The following is a 23,908-nucleotide window of genomic DNA, read 5'->3' as shown; positions in this document are numbered from 1 at the left end:
AAATATTTAATACAACAAATAAATTTTACAAAACTGTATAGTCATTGCTGTATACTATTCAGTACTGTAAATCATAATTTTTGAGAATATATAATGAAATAAAAATGTATATAATAAATAAATAGTAAATTATAGAAAATAAATAATAGAACTTTCTAGAACAGTGCACAGTAGGTCCATGATGTCACACAATGCCACTTGTGTATCCACAATGTCCAGTTCCACGTTGTTTTTGTGAGCAATTGTAATAGGAAGAATAATAAAAAAAATTTTATTTTTATCACTATATAATTTCTAGTAACAACCAACAGACTGGTTTAAGTTAAACTTTATTAAAATAAATAGATATATACATGAATAAAATATATAAAAGCATTAAAATATATATAAATAATAAAATAGAAGCTTTCGTTGTCATCAACTGGTCGATGAACGGTGTACTGAGTATATACAGGTAGTTCTTGAATTTACAAGTTAGTTTGTTCCTAGCAAGCACTCGTAAAGCGGGAATTTATTTCCAATAAACATAATGTTAAAAATAGCTCTTACGTTCTCAACAATGAAATTAGTTAGCTAATTAGTTTGTTTAAACAATGATTGATTTATTTGTAAAGGACAGCGAAAGCTTAAAAAGCGGTACTCACCTTGAATTAATCTGCGATGGCTTACTTAGGCAGCGTGATTAATATTTAGGTTGAATTATTAAATTGAATAAATTAAAAGGGAGGAAGTAGGTAAGTGTTGACTGAGTTAAAATAGGCACAAGGAGACAGAAGCGTACGCATCCTCCCTTTTAATTTATTAATATAATAATTCAACCTAAATATTAACCATGCTGTACCTCCCTTTTAATTTATTCAATTTAATAATTCAACCTAAATATTAACCACGCTGCCTAAGTAAGCCATCGCAGATTAATTCAAGGTGAGTACTGCTTTTTAAGCTTTCGCTATCCTTTACTAGTCTATTAACACGGTACTTGAAGATCTCTAAAATTTCGTATTGATTGATTTATCCAAAGAAATTAAAACATAGCCTGTAAAATCAAGCAAATTATAATAATAAAGAAATTATTTATGACTTACATATTTTAAAGAATGGTTATTCTTCATCATCGACTAAATGCACACTCGTTGATCACTTATTATTGGCTTGGCATTCATTGGTTTGTTGCACAAGGAGTCGTCTTCTTCAGAAATGCTTTAAGAAGTGATTGTTTCCAAGATAATCTATTTTCTTTATCAATTTCAATAGATGCATGAGCATTTTTTAATGGAACGCACAAATTGCAACTAACACGATTTGTGCGGAGTAACAAGTTTATGAAGCTTAAAAAAAAGGAATGAAGAGAAGATTCTGAAAATTTATTTATGTTTTTTATATGATTGAAGATTTCAGTAAAGGGGAAACACATTTCACCATAATGCAAAAAAAAAACCCACGCAATTCCAGCTATTGGTATTTTCCCAAATGCAATAATATCGAGTTTACTACCCATTTATAATTGCTTACAGTAACAGAAAAGCCCAGTAAACCGGAAAGTGCAAATTATTATTATTATTTTTTTATTTTTTTATTTTTTTGTTTTATGGTTGTGACCTCCAGAAATGTGTTTTAGAAAAATATCACAAAGCCATTCAAAATTGGTTCTTATAACAGAGCATATGATAACGATGAAAGTGTAGTGCATTTTAGTGATTTGAATTGGTAACTAATACAATTTGCACTATAAAAATGACCTTTTAGGGAGTTATATAGTGAAAATTTGAATTTCTGATGTCATGGAATGAATTAACAAAAAACGATGTGTTATTGGGTTCACATTAAGATATTTTCATGATATGATGGTGTCTCTTGATCGAATTAATATCATAAAGCTGGGTACACTGTAATGTATAGCTACGCATGTGGTTTTAAATGTGGTATTTATGAATGTTTGACATTCATATTTTCGATTTTGTTGATACTTGATACTTTGAAAAAAAAAAAAAACTCGTAAACCCGGAACTCGTAAAGCGAGAACTGCCTGTATATACATTGGGTAAAATAACAGAAGCCGACGGGACATGAACGTAAATCACACCTCCTTTTATTTTTGTTTTATTAATAATGTCATAGTGTATTTTCTAATTATTATTTAGCAATTACAATAAAATTATACTGTATTACAGTTTAGTGTACAATAAAATAAATATTTCCTATTCATATGCCTACACACTTCCATATAAATTCAAATTTTTTAGCTGGTCTGGAATACATCTCCTACATAATACATTAGTTCAATGGAAAATCAATGTCCAATATACGTCGTTTCATTTATAAGTCATGCTTTTTAGGAACATAACTACAATGCATATCGAGGACCCACCATATAGTGATTACTATATTCATTATTATGGGTATAGTAAATTTAATTGATTTGTTGCTTTTTAGATGATTAGATGATTAGATTTTTTGCTTTATAATTAAATTAAAGTTCAATCTAAATAAATTTAATAATTTTCTAATAACTTTTTAGCTATACTTTTTGAAGATGCAGTAATATTAGGAGCTGAAAATGACACTGTACTATATGCTGCTGACAGTTATACCAGGCATCCGTATTGTGTTATATCTCGTACGGTAAGTTCTTTACAATAGATATACTGAGATTTGATTGGGGTTTTGGGTGGGGGACTTTTCCAGAGGTTGAAGGGGGGGGGAATAAAGAAACTTCTCTCAGTTAGTTCCCCATCTTTTCCTCCACTAAGAATGTACCCCACATACATCCCTGTTTGCTGAATTAATGTATCAACAATTTTTGAATGTGACCCTCTGATAGGGACTATGATATGTACATAATGTTAGCTACTGTAATTCATATGTTGAGTGCATGTCTTTGAAGGAAGACATAGATGAGATGAATACAGGGTGTCTGGGCTAGAGGCATTCAAAAATAACTGCTTATAATGCGAGAACCACTCATTATATTTTCTGAAACAAAAGTGCAGTCGATAGAAAATCTCTCCAAGATTTGTTTCTTCACACTGTCAAGGTCACTAGAGTGTAGTGTGTTTAGTGTCAAATGGCACCAGGGGTTTACCCCATCTCTGCGTAGTCTACATTGTAGTTGTAAAACAGAACACTGTCAATGTCAGAGTTTTAAAAGTGTAAGGATCTTGTATATGTGTAGTGTCATGTACCATTGTTCCTCAGGTCATTTGGCCGCTGGGACCCAACGTTGCCCACACTCCACCCTGTGGAGGCAGACCAGGTACATGAGTATTATAGTTATTTACTCTGGCAGGTCCTGCCACTTAATTTCCTGAGATTTCAGTGGCTAGGACCTTAAAAAAAAATGTCAAGGTCACCAGTAGTCATGCACGCGCAAAAATGGCATAAGAATGGCTATTGCCTCGGTCGAGGTGCGGACGCCAAATCAGAAGGTGCAGTGTGTGCTTTGGTTAGCTGAATTTCAATCAGTTACGTGTGTTCGGCGGCATGCACGAAGGGAATGGAATGTGGAGCCTCCCACATCCAAATCCATTCTTTGGTAGGATAAGACTCTAAATGAGATGGGAAGTTTGGTTTCACAAACTGGGAAACACCCAAAAAAGTGTGTGACTGATGAGACTGTGGATTGGGTACATGAGTCATTCTCTAAGAGCCGACGTAAGTCAACTAGACTGACTAGTAATGAACTGCAGATTCCTTGTTCAAATGGTTCACAACATTGTTCAAAAATGTCTCTGTTTGCATGCGTACAAACTTCAACTTCAACACCTTAAGCCAGATGATCACTGCTTAAGAGCTGATTTCGCTGCTGAGATGATCAGCCATATCGATGACAAACCCAATTATTTTGATCTGTTGTTATTCAGTGATGAATCAACTTTTCACATTTGTGGGAAAGTTAACAGACACAATTGCCGCATTTGGGGTACAGAGAATCCTCACCAAATGACTGAAAATGAAAGGGACACACCAAAAGTCAATGTCTGGTTAGGAGTGTACAAAAATGGCATCATCGGTCCGTTTTTTTTTTCATAGAGCCACAGTAATGGGACACACTTACCTTGACATGCTGCAGATCTTTGCTGTTCCACAAATTCCCCCAGGTTTGGCGCCTCCGTAGCCAGGTGGGAAGGAGCAGCAGTGCGTAGCACACGCTTCTTGATTAGACCGGGGTTCGAGCCCGTCACCACCAAATACGGAGGATGCGGAAAGATCATTCAGGGAATGACCACCGCATATCCCGGAGCAATATGGCCTTAGTTGCTAATGCTCCTAAAAACCAAATAACAACAACAACAACCCCCAGGTTTCAGCAAGATGGTGCTCCACCACACTTCCATCAAGATGTTACCATGTTTTTGAACAACACTTTTCCTGGATGTTGGATCGGAAGAGGAGGACCAACTGCCTGGCCGCGTAGATCTCCGGGTATGACTCCATTGGACTTTTTTGCATGGGGCTTTATTTAAGACTGCATGTACCAGAGAAAAGTTCAGGATTTGGATGATTTGAAACAGCATATCATTGAAGCTGTTGCTTTAATAACGCATCAGATGCTGGAAAACACTTGGCAAGAGCTTGAGTATTGTTTTGATATCTGTCAAGCTATAAAAGGTGCCCACATTGAACTTTACTAACCTTCATAAAAACTTGGTGAGTTACTCTGTATAATAACAAAAAAAAATATTTTAATACACCTTATAGATGTTGAGATATATGTGTGTATTTTTGGATACCTCTAGCCCGGAAACCCTGTATATAAAGTTTATTTCAGTAAACTTAATTATCCTTTATTGTCTTTTAAATCTATTGTCTTTGAAATACAGATGAGTTGTTCTGCAGTGAAATAAGCTACATTTAATAGTTGCAGAAGAAACTTAAAAACAGGTGTTTAACTGGCACATTACCAAACGTATAAATTAAATTTAAAACAGTTTAATTGCTACCATACTACTTCCTTTACCACACTATTCAGCAATTATTTAGGACATGAATGTACTACTTGTTTGAAGTTTGTGTATCTATCTGGAATGGGACAAGACATGCCAAGGGGTGTGTGTTTGATGTAAATAGTGTAAGGATATTATTAAGCATCAACTCAGCATTGTTATGTGCCTTTATGAGAGCTTGAAGAACTGTGGATGCCCTCAAAGAATTTCAGTTGGGAGGCTAATGAAGCTCTCAGCTGTCCACCTCAATGCCAGAGCTTGCATTTGAGCATTAGGCAACACAGGGGCAACCCCAAGACAGAATGTGTTGTCAGTGACACTATTGTCAAGGAAACGTGAAATATATTGTTGAAAATAGGATAGGTGGAATAGGACCAGGGTATGTCTGCTCAAGGCAAATGTTGATATTGCAGAGCAGGTATCATCTTTTAAGGGCACAAAAGGTGATATTGTTGTACATGTTGGCACTAATGACATTAAGACTAGCAGATCTGTGGACTTACTTAATAATTTCAGCCCAATGTTTTTTTTAAAAAAAAGTCGCAGGTTAGGGTTAAATTTGAAAGTGTCTCCAAATCTGTCCTGATACGATAAGATGGAGTACACGATGAAAGCCTTGTCAATAAATTTGCCTGGAGAAATTGTGCAAGGATCATGAGGTAGAATTTTTTTCAGTGTGGGCTGTGCTTGTTAACAGAAGAGACTGCTTCTACAGGGACAGAATACACTTAAATAGAAAGGTTGTAAGAATATTTGCTGATTGTATTGAGGCAGTGTTAGTGTTTTGGAAAACTGCTAGCTTGGGTGGGAGAATACATGGACTAATAGGTTAAAAATAGCGGCAGATAGAGTTTAAGGTGAATCGTGACTGTTTGTATTGAAACGTGCAGCAACCTGGAAAGCAAAGTGCTGGGGATTTCGAGCCTGCTGTGAATCATCATGAAATAGGTAAATAGGTGAGCTGTGTTAGGATAACTAAGAGTAAAAACAGGTACATGTATACTTGCAAGTACATCAATGCTAGGAGCATAGTTGATAAATTTGAAGTCTTGGTCAATACATGCACATTTTTGGAATATCAGAGACATGATGTCACTCAGGTATAAGGGATACAAAATTTGAATATGAGCATTAGTAGAGGCATATGATGCAAGAAAGCAAGCTTATACAGCATCAGCCCAAAAAAAAAAAAAAAAAAAAACCCCTTCCCATTTCACCATTCGCTCCAAATGTTTGTCAAGTTCTACCTTGAATTTATTTAGGCTATCAACTTCAATGACAGATGGAAGTTTGTTCCAGCAATCAACCATCCTCTGACTAAAGGCAAATTTCCGCATATCTATTCTACAACTGTCTTTCCTCAATTTGAATTTATATCCTCTCAGGTGATTAATCTGGGAGAGAGGAAGAATTCTATCAGCATTGAGCATGCTCAAACCATTCAAGGCCTGATACACTTCAGTCAGATCATCTCGTAGGTGCCTAGTCTCCAGACATTATAATTTGCAAAACTTAAGCCTTTCTTCGTAAGAGCAACCCTTTGTTCCATTCACTCATCTTGTTACCCTTTTCTATACTCCTTCCAGCAGCTCTACATCCTTCTTAAAATGAGGCCTCCACACCTGTATACAGTGCTCAAGTTTTGGCCTGACCTTTGTCTTATACAAGGGGATAATCACCTACTTTTCCCTGCTAGAAAAAAATCCTGTATGTCATTGACAAGACACCATGAGCTACTCTTGCAGGCTGTCTGCACGGCTCAGAAAACTTCATATCTGCCTGCACAATTACCTCCAGGTCCTTTTCATTCTCTACCACTGTCAGTGTGGTACCACAGAGTTGACACATTACTCTGGGATTACTGCTTCCCATACGTAGCACTTTACATTTGTCAATGTTATACTTCAGTTGCCGTCTCTCAGCCCATCTGGTCAACTTTTCTAGATCCTGTTGCAGTAGCGTACTGTCATTAACAACCCTGCCAACCTTCATATCGTCTCCACACTTAGACATTAAGCCTGATATATTATCATCAATATCATTAATAAATACAGAAAACAACAATAGACACAATGTTGCACCCTGGGAGTCTCCACTAATAACATTAGTCCACAAAGAGCAGTGTCCACTGATTACTACTCTCTGTCTTCTCCCACTCAACCATCTCTTTATCCATAGTAGCAATTTGTCTCCAATGCCACACTGCTCTGATTTGTGCAGCAGTCTTCCATGGGCAACAGTATCAAAAACCTTCCTAAGATCCAAGTATCAAATATGATATCAAAATTATTCTTTGCATCCAGTTCCTTTGTAACCACATCATAGTATCCAATCAAATTTGTCAGATTTCCCCTAAACGAACACGTGCTGTGTCAGAACTATATCTGAAGTCTTGTCTAGATGATCCTGCAGTGCTTATTTAACCAGTGCCACCATTAATTTCCCTGAACAGGAAGTTAAAGTAACAGGTCTGTAATTACTTGTCATCCTTTGATCCTCTTTTATGAATTGGGGTCAGATTTGCACATCTCCATTCAATGGGTACCTCCCTTGGGTCCAAGGAAGCTCTCATAATTATGGCTAAGGGTTTGCTTACTTCCCTTGCTGCCTCCTTTAATATAACTGGATAGATCCTATCTACCCCAGGTGCCTTTCTTATGTTTATCTTCAACAATTTCTCCTCCACTTTGCTCTGAGTTATTAAAAAACCATTTAGCTCACTATCGAAGTTTAATACACCTCTGGCATTTCCCTTCCCGATTAACTCCTCACGTGTAAATGTAGATGCAGTTTGTTAGCTACCTGAGCAGGATCATCAGTAGTTTAACCATCGATATCAAGTGGACCAATCTGATTCATCCATCCCCTTCCTTCTAGAGTTTACATAAGTAAAGAACTCTTTGCTGCTTTTCTTTGCATCCTTTGCCAAAGATTTCTCATAATCTGTCTTTGCTTGCTTAAACTCCTTTGTGACTTGGTTACAGACCAGCTTATATCTGCCATAGGCTTCTGTGTCACCTGATAATTTATATGCATCCCTCATATTTTTCTTCTGTGTCACAAGTCTCATTACCATCTGATATCCATTTAGGCCTAAAACTTAAACAGTACTTCTTAATTGGTACAATAAGCTCTGTGATTAATTCCTAATGTTTCCCATTTAGAATTTGCTGATGGTAACATCATCAGTTTGTCCCACTGTACAGAATTTAAAAACCCTCTGAGACCACTGTAGTCACCTTTAGGAAAGCAAAACCCTTCCCTTTACACTTGATGATAGTTACCTCTGAGTAAATTCACATCAGCACACTGTGATGACTGCCACCTAGTGGTTCCTTTTTCTGCAGATTTTTAATGTATGAAGAATCACTACTGATAATTATATCAAGAGTATTACTTCCTCTAGTTACCACTCGAACATGCTGCTGTAGAAAACAATCATCCAGTAAATCTACAAAAGTCTTGCTAGTGTGTGAGTGACCAACCCACAAGTACTAGTCAATAAGGAAGTACAATGTGTGCGGACAGGATAGACGGGATTGGAGGAGCAGAAGGGTTAAGCTCTTAGTTCAGAAGCACATAAAAATCTAAGGCAGTGCATCTAGCTGACTTGGGTGGCCAGTGCAATGTTGAGTTTGTTTGGTGTGACATAAGCAATGGGGGGAAAAAGTGAGTGTAGGAGTCTATTATAGGCCTAATGATTGATTAGTACAATGAACAAATGTACAGAGAAATAACAGTGGGCTGATAAATCAGAATGCCTTATAATTTGGTATTTTAACTTTCCAGATTGTGATTGAAACTTATGGGTTGGTTACTCACATACTAGCAAGACTTCTGTGGATTTATTGGATGACTGTTTTCTACAGAAGCATGTTAGAGAAAGCAGCAAGACAGAGAGAGAGAGTAATATCTTTGATCTGATTATCAACTGTGATTATTTATGCATTAAGAATCTGCAGATTAAAGAAACACTAGATCACAGTGATCATAGTGTATTGATGTGGGATTTTTTTAAAGATGTAACTACTATTGAGGGTAAAAGAAAAGGTTTTTGATTTCCTAAAAGTGACTAAAGTGGTCTCAGACAGTTTTAAACACTGTACAGTGGGACCAACTGATGATGTTACCATCAGCAAATTCAAAATGGGAAACATTAGGGAATCACAGAGCTTTTTGTACCCATTAAGAAGTACTGTTCAGTTTTAGGCCTAAGTGGACACAGACTCGTGACACAGAAGAAAAATGTGAGAAATGCATATAAATTATAAGTTGACACAGAAGCCTATTGTAGATATAAACTAGTCTGTAATCAAATCACAAGGAAGGTTAGGCAAGCTAAGACAGATTATGAGAAATATTTGGCAAAAGATGTAAAGAAAAACAGCAGTCTTCTTTACTTATGATTAGAAAACACTAAAAGGAAGGAAATTAATCAAATTGATCCAATTGATATTGATGGTTCCACTGTTGATGATCCTGCTCAGGTTGCTGACAGGTTGAATAAGTATTCAGCCTGTCAGCAACGTTCATATAAAAGAAATTCTTTAGGGTGGGGGATACCAGAAGTTAATCAAACTCTAACAGGGAGCTATAATGATTTTTTGATAACTGAGAGGAAAGTGGAAGAGAAATTGTTCAATTTGAACACAGTAAGGTACCTGTGGTGAATGGGATCTATCCAGTTATATTAAGAGAGGCAGCAAAGGAAGTAAGCAAAATCTTATGCCTAATTATACGTGAATGTATCCCCAGTTGACAAAGGAGGGGATTGAAGGGCGATGTGAGTAATTACAGACCTGTTAGCTACAATTCTGTTCCAGGGAAAATAATGGAATCACCGGATGAAGAAGTAATGCAGGACCATCTAGACAGGACTCCAGTTATACCTCAGTCACAGCATGGGTTTTTTTAAGGTGAGATCTTGTCTGACTAATTTGAATGGATACTGTGAAAGTGACAAAGGAACAAGATGCAGAAAATAGTTTTGTTATCATATACAGTGGTACCTCGGTATACTTCCTTAATCCATTCCAGATCCTTGGACTTATACCAAACGAATTTTCCCATGAAAAAAAATTCTATTGTTATTGGCATATTATACAATGTCCCTGATCTTTGTTTGGTAATCGATTTCACCCCCCTTCGCAACGCTAGCAGATTTAATAACATCTTTGTTTTTCACAATCTTAGGTACTGTCATTCTCGGCATACAGTAAGCAGTAGCCAAGTCCCGGATACGCATGCCACCTTCATACTTATCAACAATCTCTTTTTTCACCTCCGTGGTGATCCTGCCCCATTTTCTTCATTACTTGGCTCTTCTCATTAACTTTCTTAGAACTTATGGTTAATGAATTTACAAAACATTTACGCGAAAAAAACACAAAATTACATGAAAATTCACAGAGAGTTATAGCACAGGCTGTTCACTGAATGGCAGAAACTGTCGTGCTGACACTCGTGGGCAGTCATGGCAGAGATGCCAAATCTTACCCCCCTCTCCAAAAACTGAATTCAGTCTATCGAGGACGTGTGCACGCATATGTGCGTCGGTTTTATTCGGAAGGCCAAGTGAGGATGGGCGTGCGTATTTTGTTAGCGTCCATCCTTGGTCGGCTTTTATTCAGGTTTTGGAGAGGGGGGTAAGATCTGGCATCTGAGTCGTGGCTTTGTCTTGAGAGAGGTAAACAAGGGTAGCGTGCAGTGTCGCGACTCATTTTGAAGCACGCGAGTCATATTCCAAACAAATGTCGTATACTAAACAAAATTTTTCGCGTCCAAACAGGACGTATATCGAGTTTGACTTATTCCAAATCAGACATATACCGAGGTACCACTGTACTTGCATTTCAGAAATCTTGTGATACTGTTGCATATAATAGACTGCTGTACAAATTTGATCAGTGCTAAGATACTGCTATAGATAAAGGAATGGTTGTGTGGGAGAAGACAGCGAGCAGTTATCAATGGACACTGCCCTTTGTGGACTAATGGTATTAGTGAAATCCCACAGGGTTTGGTACTAGGCCCATTGTTGTTTTCCGTTTTTATTAATGATATTGATGAGTGTATATCAGGCTTATTGTCTTAGTTCGTAGATGACACAAATGTTGGCAGGGTGGTTAAGGACTGTAATGACGGTATCCTACTGCACCAGGATCTAGAAAAGTTAGGCAGAATGGTCGAGAAAAGGCAACTGAAATTTAACATTGACAAATGCAAACTACTGCATATGGGTAGTAGTAACCCCAGAGTAACATCAACTGTGTGGTATGAAATGAAAAAGGCCTTGGGTTAATTGTGTAGTCAGATATGAAGTTCTCTGAGCAGTGCCTGCAGGACAGCTCGTGTAGTTTTGTCAATTTTGTTAGCGGGGATAAAGTGATTACCCATTATATAAGGCATTGGTCAAGCTACATCTTGAGTTCTGCGAACAGGTCTGGAGGCCTCATTTTAGAAACAATGTAGAGCTGCTGGAACGGGTGCAGAGAAGGGCAATGAGATTAATGGTGGAACACAGGGAGTGCTCTTACCAAGAAAGGCTTCAGTTCTGCAATTTGCAGTATCTGGAAACCAGATACCTGGAAGGTCATTCTGATTTGATTCTTTGATTTTTAGACAGAAAAGGGATCTTCCAAGATGATAATGCACTGTGTCATCAGGCCGTCACTATGCAGTGGCCCGAGGAACACAGTAAAGGTTGCCCATCTTTGACTGGCCTCCAAATTCACCTTATCTCAATCCGATTGAACACCTCTGAGATGTTTTGGAATGGGAAGTGAGGCATTTGGACATGCAACCATCATCTGTTCCAACTGTAGAAAGCCCTGTCAACAGAATGCCTGCAGATCCCTATGGATGTCTTCAGACGATATCTAGTGAAATCAATGCCTGGGTGAATAGCGGTTGTTGTTCGGGTGAATGGTAGCCCAACATGATATTAAGTAGGTGGTAATAATTCAGTAATCACTCAGTGTGCAATAAAGCTGATGCAATAACTTATTGAAAGAAATAGTCAACATAAAAACCACAACAATGGCAAACCTTTATTGTTATTTTTCATTAAATTCCCTTAGGTTCGTTGTGCATGCATATATGGTTCAGCATTTAATGAATAAGAGAAACCATAATGATTTTACTGTTATTGTCTGTTAATTAGAGATTCCTAACATGCTTCCATCTAAGCTACATCTTCTAATGTATTAGAGACAGTAGTATATACAGACTATTAATTTCATGTTTATTATACAGAAAGTTAATAGCTTGCATAACAGAAGGTTCAAACATGTTCCCACCTCTGTGAATATGTATCTGTTTATGTCGTGCATGTGTCTTCTGAAATATACTTTCATTTTCTTAAACAAGCTTTCATTGTTGGTCATTTATTCCTTTAATTCCTTTTAAATTTGGTTAATATTTAACATTCCTTTCATTGTAATATTTTGCTAAAGCACACTTATTTTTTTTTTAGATCCAAATATACTACCATCTTTATCCCTGATTTATAGTTATATTTATAGCGATTTATAGTTATTTGATTTTTTTTTTTTTTTTAATTGGTAAACAAAATTATATGGAATGGAATTTAACAGATTGTTTCTGGGAAAATCTCTATGTTTGTGTGTGAAAAATTTGAGTATGTTTTTACATTACTCAATAAGCAGAAAGTTAGATCAATATCAGGTTTTCAGCATACATTCTGTTAGTCCAGCTCAGCTATTTAAGAATTACCTGAGAAAGAAAAGATGGATTGACATCAGAATTTCAGCATTTGTTTTGTTGGTTTCTGGGTAGTTGTTAAGCAATTATGAATCGATAGCTTCCCAACTCAGAAATCTATATATAAATAAAGGCGTTTTGATATTAATTCAAAGATATAAATTTTCCTTATTGAAGACAGGTGCATTAGGAATGTTTATTCATTCAAAAGACCTCATTTCTGGTAACCAAGTAGTATTAATACTGTAGAGCGTCGAAAATTGAAATGTCAATAATCCGAATGGGACATTTTTTTTTTTTGCTGGTGTCATAAAATAATTACAGTAAGCGCCACTTATTGTGATCACGTTTGCAAATTAAATTTTGATTCTATTAAACAGAAATTCTAGGCCCCGGGTGCCAAGCGTTTCCGTAGCCAAGCGATTCTCGTGCGATTGAAAAGTGTTTTTCTCTAAGCGACTAGGTTCTCTTTTGTTTTCTCCCTTGATTATTAAACTTTTTCTTAAAAGCACTAAGAAGAGAGCCCAGAAGAAGGAAAGAACCTTTTTCTTTAATTAAATTAGTCTTACTAATTGTACTAACCTATACGCTTGGCCACAAGTGGCACTGCTCCTGCCTCCCCGTGGCGGGGCCGGTAATCTGGGTGGTAAAAATATACCCCCAGGGCCAAAAGGAGCTAACATGGATACGAGTAATTATCCACCTTTAGAGCCATCAAGCTCAAGGTCAGAAATTCCTGACAATGACCGTGACACCAATCAGCCCAAATGGTTTAGAAGGGAACCTGAATGCCGTGAAGAATTACCAAATTTCTTGGTGATTCATTCCTTATCCTCCCAACCTGTAGGCAAATTGTCACCATTTTTGATTCAAAAATATTTGGAATCAATTACTGGATCACCAAAAATGGTGAAAAGACTACAATCCAGAGATCTCCTCATTGAAACTGCCACCGCTAAACATTCTGAGCTGCTCTTAAACACAACATCATTTTGTGGGCTCACAGTATCAATAACTCCACACAGAACCTTAAATTCATCAAAGGGTGTAATCAGTGAGTGGGACCTAATTACAGTCTCCGAAGAAGAGCTACTTCAAGAACTAAGTAGTCAAAAAGTTACAAATGTGAAACGGATTATGACTAAAAAAGGTGGAAATCTCACTCCAACGAGATCCATCATTTTAACATTCAGTACGCCAGACTTACCATCCTCAATTAAAGCTGGCTATTTGAATTGTCGTATAAGACCATTTATCCCGAATCCCGTTCGCTGCTTCGAATGCCAGAAATACGGGCATTCGCAGCAGGCATGTAGAGGTGAGGCCATATGTCCCATCTGCGGTTCTAAAGATCACACTCAAGCGGATTGCTCTGTCAAAACCCCTGTTTGTCCAAATTGCAAAGAAAGCCACCCAGCTTTTTCCAAAACATGTGAGCTATGGATTACAGGAAAGAAAATTCAAAAGTACAAAATAGAAAATAAAGTCAAGTTTCCTGAGGCACGTAGACAAGTTATGTCGACCCTGCCTAGTAGTCGTTCCTATGCAGCTCGCACTCGGAACTTCGTTTCTACCGCAGCTCAAACAGATGTATCAGTTCCACCTAACACCTCTCTAGCGAGCTGGCTCAAATCTACGCTTTTAACCTCAAAGAAAGATAATCCTCCAAAAAGAACTAGCGAAGCCACAAACACTCCAATCAGCATTCCTACTCATACCCCATTAGTCCCAGTTGGAAAAGAACAATTAAAATCTGAATCAGTCTCAAAAAAAATGGAATCTCCCTCCAAAAGCATGGATGTAGATGAGCTGCTAGACAATGAGGAACCTATTCTAGAACTCCATGCAGAGGACACCATGGATACTGGACGCCCCACATTCTCAAAAAAGGACCGGAAAAAATGTCCCACGTACAGAAAACAGTCAGATGAATCACCCTCAGGTAAACCTAAATAATGAACAATATCATACAATGGAATTGCAGAGGACTAAGCACTCATTCTGATGACGTAAGAGATTTAATAGCTCAATTTAATCCCATAGGTGTATGCTTACAGGAAACATTCTTGTCACCCCAAGTTTTGCCAAAATTTTCAGGTTATACCATTTACAGACGAGATAGGAACTCGGTATCACCTGCACGTGGAGGAGTTGCTATTCTTGTTAACGCTAACATGCCATCCAAGCCGATTCAATTGAGAACTACCCTAGAAGCTGTGGCAGCTCGCCTTGCAGCTGGTATGTCATTTACCATTGTTTCTATTTATATTCCGCCATCTGCACTACTTCTGCTTTCAGAACTTGACAACCTAATTGCACAACTGCCAACTCCAATTTGTCTTTTTGGTGACTTTAATGGACACCATCCAATGTGGGGATCAGCCACAATGGATATAAGAGGCAAATTGATGGAGGAATTCATGCATAATAATGATCTTAATTTATTAAATTCTGGATCTCCTACCTACATCCACTTAGCAACCGGATCTGCTTCCGCAATAGACTTGTCAATTTGTTCGCCATCCATATTTCCAATCATGACATGGTCGGTATTAACCGATCCCTTCAACAGTGATCACTTTCCAATTATTTGCTCGCTACAAATGGGGGTAACTTCAAATCCTGACCAACGATCCACTTGGCAGTTTAAAAAAGCAAACTGGGATGGCTATTCTGCCCAGATACACTTAGACAGATTTTATGTTCAAAGTCAACATATTGATGATGTCAACACTTACATAACCAATCAAATTATGACTGCAGCTAAGGCCTCCATTCCAAAATCCACACCATATCGAAAACACAGAAATCACTGGTGGAATACAGATTGTTTAATTGCCAAACAGGAAAAAAACCGCGCCTGGAATCATTTCCGCAAGTATCCCACCACTAGTAACCTAATTGCTTTTAAAAGACTAAAAGCAAAAGCTAGACAAGTTAGGCGGAAAGCGAAACGGGATTCATGGATTGCTTTTGCCTCCACCATTACCAAAGACACGGACCCACAAGTCATCTGGAAAAGAATACAGGCACTAAATGGCAAATTTGCTCGGCTGCCCTCTCCGATACTTCATTGGAAAGGGAAAGACATTTCTACTCCCGAAGAAGTTGCAAATGCATTTGCAGAATCATTTGCAAAAATATCAGCTTCTGCCACCTATGCCTCCACCTTCCAGAAAATCAAAGCAGGTGCAGAACGGTATAAAATTAACTTCTCCACGCGCCGTTCATTCCCGTACAACCAACCGTTTACGTTAATAGAACTTCAAGAATCATTAAACAGATCTTCCAATAGTGCTGCGGGTCCAGATGGAGTTTATTATATTATGTTAAAGCATTTACTTGGAGAAGACTTGAGAACCCTATTAATTTTCTACAATCGGATCTACTCTGAAAATGCCTATCCGTCTTCATGGCGCCATTCGTTCATTATCGCCTTACCAAAACCAGGAAAAAATCCTTCCTGTGTTGAAAACTACAGGCCAATATCTCTTACGAGCTGCATGGGAAAAATTTTCGAAAGAATGGTTCACACTAGACTCACTTACATCCTGGAGTCAGAGAATCTCCTTCCAGATCACCAGTATGGCTTTCGAAAAAATAGATCAACCCTAGATGTGCTCATTAAAGCCGAGTCTCATATCCGAAATGCCTTTATCATGAAACAACATCTGGTCATGGTCAATTTAGATCTTGAAAAGGCATTTGACACTACATGGCGGCATGGTATTATGGACCTTTACCATCTGGGGCTTAGAGGTCATTTGCCAGAAATAATTCAGAATTTCCTGCAACTGCACTCTTTTCAAGTCCGATACAAAAACGTCCTCTCTACATCTCACATCCAGGAAGAGGGAGTCCCGCAGGGATCAATACTCAGTCCAACACTGTTTTCAATCCAAGTTAGCAGCATGACACGAGATATCCCAAAAACTGTTCAAACTTATATGTATGCAGATGATCTTACCATTTCTTGTCAATCTCAAAGTATGAATACCATTGAACGGCAGCTACAACTTGCCATAACCAAAATAGAATCCTGGACTTCACAGAACGGTTACAGACTGTCAGAAAAGAAATGCACTGTCACTCACTTTTGCAAGAAGCGAGCTCTCCATCCTGAACCTGAATTACAGATAAACAATACTCCAATCCCTCTCGTTAATACCGTTAAATTTCTTGGACTACTATTAGACTGCAAACTAAATTTCCAAGCTCACATCACTTATTTGTGAACTACTTGTTTAAAGCATTTGAATATACTTCGTTCGGTATCATCTATGTCATGGGGAGCTGATCGGTGTACTTTGCTGCATCTTTACAGAAGTTTAATCCGTTCACGGCTAGATTATGGTTGTCCAGTGTATGACTCTGCCAGGAGCACTACTTTAAAACGGCTAAATACGATCCATCACAGTGCTCTGAGGACTGCTCTGGGAGCTTTCAGGACTTCTCCGATCCAAAGTCTATATATTGAAGCGCATGATCCTCCATTACACCTGCGTAGAAAAACACTACTGCTTCACTGCGCTGCTAAGATCCAGAGTCTACCATCGCACCCAAGTTGGGAGTATCTCTATAACACTCGTTGGGATGTCTTCTATGAGAGCAAGCCAAATGAAAATAGACCCGCCTCTCTCAGGATCAAAGAGCTTGTTCAGACTTGGAATGTCGATTTAAATGAAATCTTCCAAGACACAACTATACCTGTTGCTCCTTGGACATACGTGTCTGTCTCTCAAGATACATACTTCCTCCAGTGGGGGAAAAATATACCTTCTGCAATATCAGACAGTTACATTCAGCTCATGATATGAACAACCATGCCTGTAAAATCTATACGGATGGTTCAAAAACTGAGAGTATGGTAGGTGCTGCGGCAGTTTTTCCTTTATGTACAATTTCAGCCACACTACCGCTTGCTTGCAGTGTCTTCACATCTGAATTATATGCCATTAAGTTAGCGCTTAGTAAGATAATTGAGCTTTCCATCTCATCTACCATAATTTACACAGATTCTCTTAGTGCTGTCTCTGCCATAAGGAAGAATTCCTCCATTTCTCACCCTACATTGAAACAGATTCATTCCCATCTATTCGCTTGCAGTGTGTCCAATCAGTCAATCAGTTTCTGCTGGATCCCTGGCCATTCAGGCATTCCGGGAAATGAAAGTGCCGACTTTGCCGCTAAACATCCTCAGCCCGCTCTCTCACAACATCCTCAGGTTCCTTTCTCTGATTTTAAGGCTGTCATACGCAAAGCCTGCTACAATAAATGGTCACAGACCTGGAAAAGTGACCCTAACAATAAACTTTACCAGATAAAAGAAGATCCAAAGCTGTGGCTGTCTGGCTTCCGAAGAAACAGACGAGAGGAAGTCGTACTGGCAAGACTCAGAATTGGACGCACTCACCATACTCATCTCTTTCTCTTATTGGGTGAAAGCCCACCACAGTGCCCATCCTGTCAGACGCAGCTTACAGTCCGTCATTTCCTGGTTGATTGTCCCTTACATTCAACCATCCGGTCAAATACTTTTCAGTCTCTCTCTAAATTGAATATATCACCTGATTTATCTCGCATCTTAGGAAATGAAGCAAATATTGAAGAACTTTTATTATATATAAAACATATTGGTTTGTACAGAAGCATATAATGTAATCTCTCTAACAATATGCTTTTTGTCAATTAACGATGAAGAGACACAATTTGGCCTTAGTAGCCCTTGTGTCGTTAAACCAAACAACAACAACAACAACAGAAATTCTAATAAGTGAAACCGGAGGAATATTACTACACACTATAAAAATGAAGATATAAAGCACAAATTTCCACTTTTATTACCTTACCAATTAACAAAATTAAATGATACTTGAAAATCGACAAATAATCAACAAACTGAATGCTATCCTACCCAACTACTCTTGCTGAAAACATTGAGAGATCTGGTAGCAAAGAAATGATGTTCGAGAATGGTGCAGAAAAAATAAGTAATTATTTTTGTTAAAGGCCTATACATATGTTATTGTGGCAGAAACTTCCATTTGTTTTGTTACCTAAGAATAAAAAAAACTTAAGTACAACTTAGTGTTTTTATTTCTAAATTTACTAATTTTTTTTTTTTTTTTTTTTTTTTACATCTCCAGAAGAGTATTTTTGATAAGTTCGAAAATCTGAACTACCCCCAGTCCCAATTAGTTAGGATTATCGCCTCTCAACTGCAGCGGTTTTCAACCGGGGTGCCATGTAATTTGGGTTTAAGTTACTTAAAGTCATTATTATTATTATTATTTTTATTATTATTATTATTTTTTTAAAATTTGTATATTTATTTCATTATAAAAAGGTGTACGGTATCCATTGTACCATATCTTTTTAATTTTGTGGTGGTCTATAATTGATCTTTATTTAGTACCTCTATATAAAGAATAAAATTATTCTATAGGTATATATTAAAAGGTTGAAAACCACTGTATTAGGTATTTCTTTTGACCTAAGGGTGCTGTGAAAAAATTACTGGGACACTTAGGGTGCCACGAACCGAGAAAGTTTGGGAACCTCTCCTCTACTGTAATAGAAAGAGATGCAAGAAAGCCTTATACAGCATCAGCCAAAAAAAAAAAATTTTTTTTTTAAATTTACATTTCACCTATCCATCTCCTCCGATAGTTTGTCTAGTTCTTCCTTGAATTTATTCAAACTATCCACTTTCACAAAAATGGATGGAAGCTTGTTCTAGCAATCAATCATGTGTTGGCTGAAGGTAAATATCTGCAAATATCTGATGGTTGCTCTGCAACCATCCTTCTTCAGTTTGAATTTCCCCTCAAATATGCATAGTCTGAGCAAGAGGAAGAGTCACATCAGCTTGCTTCCATCCAAAGCCTTAAGCACCTCAATCAGATCACCTCGCAAGTGTTGGTCTCCAGATGCCGCAATTTGAAGAACTATAGCTTTTCTTGGTAAGAGCATTCCTTTGTTTTCCTCACAAAATTCATTGACCTTCACTGTACCTACCAGCAACTCTACATTTTTCCTAACATGTAGCCTGATCATTGCCTTATACAATGGCATAATCACCTCCTTATGTCTGGCCCCGGGTGCCAAGCAATTGTGATCGAGCGTTTTCTCTATGCATAAAGTGTGATTATCCAAAAGCGATTTGAGTTATATTAAGTTTCTGCCCTTACAAATTTATTTATTTAAAATCAGCTACTGTTACAAAAGTACTTGTACAGAGCAAGAAAGAAAAGTTACCTTTCTTTATTTTTCATATTTCTTGTACTAACACTTACTACTTTACGCTTGGTCACACCGGGCACTGCTCCTGCCTCCCCGTGGCGGGGCCGGAAATCTTGGCAGAAAAGCTAATCTGCCAAGGGCCAAAAGGAGCAAGCATGGACCAAAATACGTTTCTGCCTCTAGAGCCGACAAGCTCTCGGCCAGAGATAGACATTGACCATAACATGTCGCAACCCAAAAGGTTGAAAACCACTTCCTCAGCGACAATTTATCCTGCATTCCTTATAATGCATTCTCTTACAGATCAGCCTCTCGGTAAACTCTCTCCGTTCCTTATCCAGAAACACCTGGAAAGTCTGGCAGGATCTCCTAAGACATTCAAGAGGCTACAATCAGGCGACCTTCTATTGGAAACAGTGAATTGTAAACATTCAGAGAAACTGCTTAAACTTACAAGCTTTGCTGGAATTCCAGTAAAAGTTTCTCCCCATGCTACCCTAAATACATCTAAGGGTGTTATATCCAGCTGGGATCTATTGAATGTCACGGAGGAGGAGATAACACAAGAGCTTCAAGATCAAAATGTCTGCTGTGAAAAGAATTATGGTGAAAAGAGAAAATATACTCACACCTACAAGGAATATTATTCTAACTTTTAACACGCCAAATCTACCACCATCGATAAAAGCAGGCTACTTACTCTGCCGCACTAGACCATATATTCCTAACCCATTGAGATGTTTTAAGTGCCAGAAGTATGACCACTCTCAAACGGCGTGTAGAGGAAACCAGGTTTGTCCTAATTGTGGGTCCGCTGACCACACCCAAAGTGACTGCTTGGCAAAAGAAATGACTTGTCCCAACTGTAAGGGAAGCCATCCTGCCTACTCAAGGACATGTGACAGATGGAAAACTGAAAAGCAAATCGTTAAATATAAGATAGAAAATAAAGTGAGCTTTCAGGAAGCACGGAAATTAATTGCTCCCAGTATGAATAAACGTACGTACGCCAATATTACGCAAAAATATCAATCAGTAGCCACCCAAACTGATGTTACAGTCCCTTCTACCACCTCAATCTCTGACTGGGCTCGGACTGTTCTCTCTCAGAAACAGTTGAACCAGGCAAGTAATACTGCACTTACAGTACCAGCTACATCTCCTTCTCCTCCCCCAGTGATTTCTTCTATATCGAATAATCGTAACTCAAATTTAAAAAAGAATATCCAAGAAACGTCTATGGATACCATTGACTCATCCAGACAGGAAGAACCGATCTTAGAAATATATGCGGAAGAAGAAATGGACACCGGTCTACCATTATTCCCAAAAAAAGACAAACCAAGGCCTGAACGTCACAAGACAGTCACATTAAAAAAACAGTCAGAAGCAGCTTCTTCTACTAAACATCAGTAATGCCTTACATTCTACAATGGAATTGTAGAGGATTTCGTAGAAACCTTAATGACATTCAAGTCTTAATTAACCGCTACTCTCCAGTTGGTTTCTGTCTACAGGAAACCTATCTAACTCCGCAAATTTCCACCAACATAAAGAACTATGCCATCTATCGGCACGATCGTAATAATTCAAATACTGCCCGTGGGGGAGTGGCCATCTTAGTCAGCTCAAATATCCCGACCAAGCAAATTATTTTGCAAACTACAATTGAAGTTGTCGCCGTACGTTTGTTAACCCAGATTGCTTTAACACAGGTATCAGTCTATCTCCCACCAAGTCGTACCTTCTCTTACCAAGACCTTGAAAACTTGCTAATGCAACTAGTACCCCCTGTCTGTCTCTTGGGTGATTTCAATGGCCACAACCCCTTATGGGGATCGACAAAATTAGATATACATGGCCGCTTAATTGAAACCTTTCTGGATAAGGAAAACCTTACTGTTCTTAATACTGGTGCACCTACTCACATACAACTACCAACTGGACAAACCTCTGCAATCGATCTATCAATATGTTCCCCGATTCTGTTTCCAATTATAGAATGGTCTGTTATGGACGATCCCATGGGCAGTGACCATTTTCCGATTATTTGCGATCTGCTCACTGCACAACCACCGTTAGTTATATCCTGCAGGAAATGGAAGTTCTCTCAAGCCGACTGGGTCAAATTTCAATCAGTTGTCACCCTGGATGAACAATATATACGAACACAGTCAATAGATGAAGCCACAGATTATATCACTTCACATATAATATCTGCAGCTAAATGTTCAATTCCATTGTCGAATCCCCAATCCTGACGGCACCTTAACTATTGGTGGAATCAAGAATGCACAATAGCTAAGAAGTTAAAAAATAAAGCGTGGAATTTATTTCGTAGATCCCCAACCACAGCTAATCTTATCAATTACAAGAAACTAAGAGCAAAAGCACGTCGCATTCAAAGAGAAGCAAAGAAAAATTCTTGGATTCGGTTTGCATCTACCATAAACAGAAACACTAACTCCAGGTTAATATGGAAGAAAATCAGGCAGATTTCCGGAAAATTTCCAACAACCCCTTCACCAATTCTTTCATGGAATGGGCAAGAACTATCTGCTCCTCAAGACATTGCAAATGCCTTGGCTAAAACTTTTGCCGAAGTTTCTGCGGCATCAAATTATTCTCCGGATTTCCAGAAAATAAAGACCAAGACTGAACAACGAGCCATCAACTTTCGAACCTCAGTTTTCTTTCCATATAATCAGTCTCTTCAATATCATGAACTTATACATGTCATTAAAACAACACGCAACAGTGCCGCTGGGCCAGATGGAATATCTTATATTATGTTACAAAACCTTGGTGACAGAAATTTACAAATACTACTGGTCTACTATAACTGGATATTTATGGAAAACATTTATCCCAGCTCTTGGCATCATGCCACAGTTCTTGCCTTTTTGAAACCCGGTAAAGATCCTACCACCAGTCCTAACAGTTATAGACCTATTTCTCTATCCAGTTGCCTCAGTAAATTACTTGAAAAAATGATCCATAATCGCCTTGTTTGGATCATCGAAACGCAACAATTAATTAGCAATAATCAGCATGGCTTTCGAAAGAACAGGTCCTCCTTAGATCTCATGATCAAAGCTGAGTTTGCAATTCGTAATGCCTTTGTGAAAAATGAACATCTTGTTATGGTTTCCATAGACATAGAAAAGGCATTTGATACTACCTGGCGTCGTGGCATTCTCAGTGACCTCCATGCTCTAGGTCTACGAGGCAACCTTCCTATATTCATCAGGAACTTTCTCAGGACTCGTTAGTTCCAAGTTCGATACCGCAACTCGCTTTCTATGACATTTTTACAGGAAGAAGGAGTGCCACAAGGGTCCGTACTGAGTGCAACTCTATTTGCCCTAAAAATCGATTCCATCACAAAAGATCTTCCAAATACTGTTGAGACCTACCTTTATGCCGATGATCTCTCTATTTCTTGCCATTCTCTGAATATGAGATCCATTGAACGACAGCTGCAGATATCTTTAAATAAAGTCCAAAGGTGGGCAGAGTTAAATGGCTATCATCTATCACAGCAGAAAACTGTTGCAATCCACTTTTGTAATCAACGGAAAATGCATACAGATCCCGAACTTCAGATGCAAAACTTTACCGTTCCAGTAACTAACAACATCAAATTCTTGGGATTAATCCTTGACAGGAAACTGAATTTCCTTGAGCACATTAAATCTGTGGGTATATCCTGCTTCAAAAAGCTGAACATACTAAGAGCTTTATCTGCCTTGTCTTGGGGAGCAGATCGTACATCTTTGTTGCTCTTATATAGAGCATTGATCAGATCCCGATTGGATTATGGTGCTCCTCTTTATGATTCCGCCCGTAAGAGTACACTGAGATGGCTGGATCCTATACAGCATAGCGCATTGCGGATTGCACTTGGTGCTTTCAGGAAGGACATCTCCTACTCATAGTTTGTACATTGAAGCTGATGAGCCGCCCCTTCACCTCCGCAGAAAAACGCTGCTTCTAAAGTA

The 23,908-nt window shown here is 38.2% G+C and overlaps 1 protein-coding gene across 2 annotated transcripts in view; it reads left to right on the top strand.

Annotated features, from left to right (window-relative positions):
* The window catches only part of Rich (Guanine nucleotide exchange factor subunit Rich), a 579,939-nt gene that overhangs the window by 337,326 nt on the left and 218,705 nt on the right, over nucleotides 1-23,908 (top strand). For both annotated transcript variants that reach the window (XM_090378010.1, XM_090378009.1), the window contains exon 21: nucleotides 2,519-2,622. In XM_090378010.1, the coding sequence (XP_090234136.1) occupies nucleotides 2,519-2,622 (104 nt within the window). The remainder of the gene's footprint in view (nucleotides 1-2,518; nucleotides 2,623-23,908) is intronic.

The sequence above is a fragment of the Mastigoproctus giganteus genome, chromosome 7 (genome assembly GCF_048544385.1).
Source record: "Mastigoproctus giganteus isolate SK-2022 chromosome 7, ASM4854438v1, whole genome shotgun sequence".
In the NCBI taxonomy this organism is placed as follows: Eukaryota; Metazoa; Arthropoda; class Arachnida; order Uropygi; family Thelyphonidae; genus Mastigoproctus; species Mastigoproctus giganteus.
Note: the sequence above shows the minus strand (reverse complement) of the source record. Positions and strands in the feature narration are given on the sequence as shown.